At 38.7% G+C, this 6,443-nt stretch overlaps 2 protein-coding genes across 2 annotated transcripts in view; both read left to right on the plus strand.

Annotated features, from left to right (window-relative positions):
• slc2a11l (solute carrier family 2 member 11, like) overlaps positions 1–2,362 on the plus strand; it is a 6,565-nt gene extending 4,203 nt beyond the window's left edge. The window contains exons 7-12 of the mRNA XM_014003825.1: positions 283–470; positions 623–733; positions 1,188–1,289; positions 1,388–1,463; positions 1,821–1,948; positions 2,053–2,362. Coding sequence (XP_013859279.1) covers positions 283–470; positions 623–733; positions 1,188–1,289; positions 1,388–1,463; positions 1,821–1,948; positions 2,053–2,253 — 806 coding nt within the window. The 3' untranslated portion in view covers positions 2,254–2,362. The remainder of the gene's footprint in view (positions 1–282; positions 471–622; positions 734–1,187; positions 1,290–1,387; positions 1,464–1,820; positions 1,949–2,052) is intronic.
• A 1,334-nt stretch (positions 2,363–3,696) lies between these two features.
• LOC106514415 (cytosolic purine 5'-nucleotidase) lies at positions 3,697–5,231 on the plus strand (the record flags this gene model as incomplete). Its single annotated transcript, XM_014003669.1, is given in 4 exon segments — positions 3,697–3,895; positions 4,774–4,847; positions 4,934–5,051; positions 5,136–5,231. Coding segments are annotated over 4 exon segments (344 nt in total), but the record flags the coding sequence as incomplete, so codon positions are not given.
• Between the last annotated feature and the right edge of the window lie 1,212 nt (positions 5,232–6,443).

The raw sequence follows: 6,443 nt of genomic DNA on the forward strand, positions 1-6,443 counted from the left end.
ATAATAATAATAATAATAATAATAATAATAATAATAATAATAATAATTAGACACAGTCAGCATCCATATCTTTTAAAAATGATTCTTAAACGTCTTTATGATGGACATTCCGTGGGTTTTCCACAGTTTTACTCCACTGATGGAAATGCAAAAACTTTTACGAGTTGTTTGAACAATCCTTGATTTGAAGTTAAGGATTGTCACAGTTTTAAGTATGAGTAAGTTTTTTTTAACCATTCATATAACCTTTTTAAAGTGTTTTTTCATAATTATTTTGCTCAGCTTTTAAGAGATTCTGGGGCAAACAAGACTACCGTAAGGAGGTAGAGGAGATACTGAAGGAGAAAGCGGCTCTGCAGAACATCCGCAGCCAGTCAGTGCTGGAGCTTCTTCAGAACCGAACACTTCGCTGGCAGCTCCTCACCATGGTGGCTGTCTTCTCTACACTGCAGCTGTGTGGCATCAACGCTGTGAGACACCACCCCCCCCCCCCCCCCCCCCACACACACACACACACACACAGGAGTGCTCTGAACATGTTGTTAAAGCATGGAAACATCAGCTGCACTGACTCTAACCAAACCCTGCTTTAATAGTCACATGTTTAATTATTCATCCCAAGGTGTACTTTTATTCGTTTGATGTTCTTCGGGCCGCAGGAATCCCAGAACACAAGTTAGCCTACGCTGCCTTGGGAACAGGCCTGTGTGAACTTTGCACCTCTGCAACCTGTGTAAGTCGGTTTTTAAACCAGTAACATTTACTTTGAACATCCTTGTAGTGGTTATTTTTATGCTTCAATTGTGTTTCTTTAATTTCTCCTGATGGGAAAATATGAACCTTTTCTTTTGCTTCCGTCACAATGAATGTCCAAACCTGGACCTTGAGGGCCGCTATCCTGCAAATTTTACTTGTTTCTCTGCTCCAGCACACCTGAATCAGTCACTCATTAATCCTCTTAGGTTCTGCAGAAGCCTGTTAATCATCCATTCTTCAAACCAGGTGTGTTGGAGCAGAGAAACAAGTAAAACATGCAGGAACGTGAACCTCCGGACCTGGATTGGACAGCTTTCATGTTATTTTTACACCAATAAATGTGTTCATGTGTTATCATGGCACCTCCACTTGGTTGTTTGTCACCACACAGTTACCTCTGAATTATCCTGATGACTGAATTAATGTTTCAGTTCATGATTACTGGGAGCGCAGGCAGGAAGGTCCTGATGTTCAGAGGCTACATGGCCATGTCTGCAGCTCTGGCTCTCCTCACCGCCACCGTCTACCTGCAGGTGAGCTCCTCCGCCTCCAGCTGCTGCACAAGTCTGTTTATTATCAATGCAAAGAGTGACGGCTCAGACCGGAACAACTGGGACTCTTTTCTCCTCAGAGTCAGTTCTCGTGGATGCCGTACTGCAGCATGGTTCTCATCTTCCTCTTCATTCTCTGTTTTATAATTGGACCAGGTACGTTTGTCTCTCATTTGTCCATTTTTCATTTCACTGCAAAAACTGTCCATCCAAAATTCTGCCAATAGATTAAGAAAATTGCACTTGGTAAGATTTTTGAAAAAAGAAAAAAAAATGTAGTCAAAACAGATATTTCAAGAAGTAAAATTAATAGAATTTTTTCACTTAATTTGAGTCAAATTTCCAGACTAATAAGATTATTAGTAAATCAGTCTTAAAACAAGATCAAAAAGATTTTTTTTTTTTGGCTGGATGTAGGATTTTAAAACGTGATTAGATGGAAATATTTTATAGTGTTCAAGAAGGGTTCCTGTTTGAATCAGTAAGACCATCTTTTGTCTTTGACCCCTTCAGGCACGATGACAATGGTTCTTCCAGGAGAAATCTTCCCTCAGTCGTTTAAATCAGCTGCATACACGCTGGGCTGCACCATCAACTGGCTCAGCCTTTTTGTGATGGGGATGGTCTTTCCCATCTTAGTGGTAAGTATATTCTAAAAGTATTGTGATCTGGCTGGTAGCCTGTTGCACTTATACTGTATTTGTGAGTTGAGTGGAACCGAGTCATAATACTCCCCATTTTACAGGAGAAGCTGGAAAGTTTTTGCTTCCTTGTATTCCTGGCTGCGTGCCTCCTCTGCGGCCTGTACATCAGGTTCAACGTGCCAGAGACCAAAAACCGAACAGCGCTGGAGATAGCCACAGAGTTCGACAGGATGCATCGAAAAGTTGGACAGTCGACTGAAGGAGAAGTCTGCGAAGTCAAAACACAAGAGTCCAAGCTCTGATTAGGCCGAAACTTTTAAAACGACACAATTTTCAACATCATGTGATCTGATTCTCAAAATAAACAAAACAAAGAAAACAAAAACAATTCTTAGCATTTCAATGAAGGAAGCAACTACTGTATCTGTGAATCCATCCATTTTCTGTACACGCTTCTTCCTTCTCAGGGTTGCGTGGGTCACTGGTGCCCATATCCAGCAGTCACAGTGCGAGGGGCGGGGTACACCCTGAACAGGTTGCAAGTTCATCAAACGCCTCATCTGTGAATATTTAAGTGAAAGTTTTTCTTTGCTGATGATCTGATAACATCAGAAAAATGAAACAACTTCTTGTACACATTATAAAAATCACAAATCATAAATTCTGTAAATGAAAACATTCTGTGAAACTTGTCATATGAGACACGTCAGTTCTGTTTTTGTTTCAAATGACTGAAAATATTCCACTGTTGTGCTTTTTTTAAATAAACCTGATGTTTATTCAATCATTTGATACTTTTTATCAACAAAAAAGGCTTAAATTTGATGACTGCTCAGTCAGATAAACAGATTAAAAAGTTATTACTGAGGTCTGTGTGTTCAGAGTTTGGCTGATCAGATAAACATCACCAGTCTTCAGTAAAACAAATGTTTTAATTTTTATTTTAGTGTAACAACAATCACTATAGTTACTGATTGTCTTAATGAGGTCAGTTATTGAACGTAAACGAGTCATTTTAGACTCTTAACTGCTAAAAATATCCATCAGGATTCATATTGTTTCTGTGCAGATGAGTTAACTGTTATCTTTTACTATAAAATATAAAATTAAGATCAGCTAAATATGTTTTTGATGACAACATTTAAATATTTTCATGTAACCCCAACTTTTCATTTTAGGACTAAACGGCACCCCATACAAGACACCCTTTTAATTTATACCTATATGTTTGGTTGCAAAGAGTTTTTATCCTTTTTTTAGATTTTGCAAAAAATTTTTCATTAGTTATTAAGACAAAAAGTTTGGTTTTAATGTTTAAGCATCTAATTAAGAAATTTAAAAAGTATAAAAATAAAACTGACAGAAAACTTCATTTTTTTTGTAGATTTTCCTCATGAGATCAACAAGAACTTGTTTTTGTATTATTTGTTTATTTTGCGACTTGAAGCACAAAATGACCCCTTCAGGTTTTGGTCGACCTGAAGCCCCATTCACAAATCAAAATATGTGAAAGGTTTTGCTTTGACGGAACAAGTTGAACCCATTCGGGTCCCTGAGGGTCCGACAGCCATCAGGGAACTCCCTCCAACTTGCGCACACGAGCGGCCCCCGAACATGTGGGAGCCTCTGATAACATAATCTACACACGCCGAGCTGAGGGTCCTGCGGGAGGAGGGGGTGTGGAGTGGAAGCTATAAGTGACCGTCCTACATCACCACCAACAACAACAACAACCACGCAATCAGCTGTGTGAGTAAACACTCAGGGCCACGCCCAGAACATTTGGCTCTTAAAACACGTGTCCAGTGAGTGACGGGCAGAGAAACTGCTGACAGCAGATCAGATCAACACAAGAGGCTGAGACCAGCTGGCTTCCTCTCAGGACACCATGGACACTTTCACCTCCAACGATGAGCCCAAGATGAAGAAAGATTATGACAAAAAGTGAGTTCTCAAAATCCATCTGGCATTATGAAGATGATCCTTTGCTTTGTGCAGGGCACCTGTTCTCCTATGTTTGTTATCTTCTGTCTTCTTCTGAATGGGTGTCCTGAACTGTAATTTCATTGTGCTCTGTACAATGACAATAAAGGTCTAACCTAATCGAATCTAATTAGACACATATTTAATCAATCAAACTAAAATTGGTGCATTTTTCTTGGAAATTTTTTAATTTTTGTCATTTTATTCATGATGTTACTTCTTATAATGATAATAGTTAAATAACTTCCACAAACCAGAATGCTTTATTCATTGTGAAAGTCATGATTGAATCAGCAGAAACCTCCCCCCGCACAGATTTCGGAGCTCGTCCCGAAACAATCCCTCTCTGTCTGCTTAAATTTGTCCCCCATTGATCCCAGGAGAAATCTAGAAAGTGAGAAACCCACAGGTAATTTATTTACAGCAGCCCAAGTTGTGATCTGGGCCCACCAGGACCCGAGGTTGCTGCAGACGGTCCATCTTGTCTGTCAGAGGCTTTCTTTAGAAACCTGAGACCATTTGCAGTTGCAGCTGATGATCTGCGAGCGTTTTAAACTGTGGTGTAGAACTGATAACACCACCAGCCTCCACCCAGAGTGTCCCCCCGACCCCACCCCTAGCAAAGAGCAGCAAGAGCTAAAACAGGAACTAAGTGAAAATATAGTCAATGAAACAAACAGGAAAATATGACAAAAAGTTACTAATGGTCCTGTAAATTTAAAAAAATGAATTTAAAAAAGCAAGCGAATAATCTTCATGTGAATTATTTCATTGTTGAACAGATGATTATTAATGTTTACAATTAAATATAAACTTTGTGTTCTTTTGTTTGCTCGCAGGGTTTTTGTAAACAGAAACCTGACGCTTGAAAGCATCAAATGTTACGGCTTCGACATGGACTACACGCTGGCAAGTGAGTCAAGTTCGAAAACACCAAGTTTTTCATTCAAATGACAGAAAAACCAACAATGTTTTCTGCTTGTGTGTTTCTGTTTGCAGTGTACAAATCTCCTGACTATGAGAGCATGGGCTTTGAGCTGATACGAGACAGAATGGTGTCTGTTGGATATCCTCATGAGATTCTCCGCTACACCTACGACCCCAGCTTTCCCACTCGGTCAGAATGTCATTTTTAAATTCTTTACCTCTTATATGCACCTAATGCATTTGTTTAATTTCCATTTGTTGTTTTTGCTCTCAGTGGAATAGTCGTGGACACCACATATGGGAACCTCCTGAAGGTGGATTCTAACGGCAACATCTTGGTTTGCAGTCATGGCTTCCTCTTCCTCAAACAGTAAATTCAAACAGCAAATCTGTGAAATGTTGTTATTTTGTATCGCTGCTTTATGACTAACCATCAAATATACAGTAAATTAAAATATATGTCCAATATCCAGCACTTACCAATCAACCACTTAACAAATCAACCAACTTTTTTTAATCATTCAGTTTTATACTTAAATTATTAAGAAAAATTTGTTTTGATCAAAACTGGAATAAGTGTTTGAAGCACACTCAGGTTGAATAAATACAAGATCCTCAACATAACAACTGAAGAAAAAAAGCAATAAAACACCGACCTATAATTAACCAACTAACCAAACAACTGATTCATCAACAAATTAACCAGCCTACATGTTTTACTAGTTTACTGATTGTTTAACCAATGGAATGAATTACCAACTAACCAATCAGTTAACCAGCCAAACAACTAACTAATTGTTTAACCAATCGCCAACCAACCAACCAACCAACCAACCAACCAACCAACCAACCAACCAACCAACCAACCTGTTAGTTTTACCCATCATTCAACCAACAAACCAAACAACCAACTAATCAACTGATCAATTAGCCAACAATCAGTTAACCAGCCAGACAACTAACTAATCATTTAACCAATCACCAACCAACCAACCAACTAGTTAGTTTTACCCATCATTCAACCAACAAACCAAACAACCAATCAATCAATTGATCAATTAGCCAACCAATCAGTTAAGCAGCCAAACAACTAACTAATCATTTAACCAAACAACCAACCAACCAGTTAGTTTTACCCATCATTCAACCAACAAACCAAACAACCAACTAATCAATTGATCAATTAACCAACCAATCAGATAACCAGCCAAACAACTAACTAATCAATTAAACAGTTATTCTACCAATAACTCATATATTCAACAAATGGACTATCCTCCCTCTGTCTGTCCGTCTGTCCGTCCGTCCATCCATCCATTCATCCGTTTGTTCATTCACAGGGAATTGGTGTTCATCTCCAGCAGTCACTATGTGAGAGGTGGGGTTCAGCCTGGACAGGTCAAATTCCATCACAGAGTCCCAACCAATCAGTTTATCATTAAATTAAACAATTATATATTCATCATTTATCCAATCAACCAACCAACAAAATAATACCATACCATACCATACCATACCATACCATACCATACCATACCATACCATACCATACCATACCATACCATACCATACCATACCATAC

The sequence above is a fragment of the Austrofundulus limnaeus genome, unplaced genomic scaffold, assembly GCF_001266775.1.
Source record: "Austrofundulus limnaeus strain Quisiro unplaced genomic scaffold, Austrofundulus_limnaeus-1.0 Scaffold20, whole genome shotgun sequence".
Classification (NCBI taxonomy): Eukaryota; Metazoa; Chordata; class Actinopteri; order Cyprinodontiformes; family Rivulidae; genus Austrofundulus; species Austrofundulus limnaeus.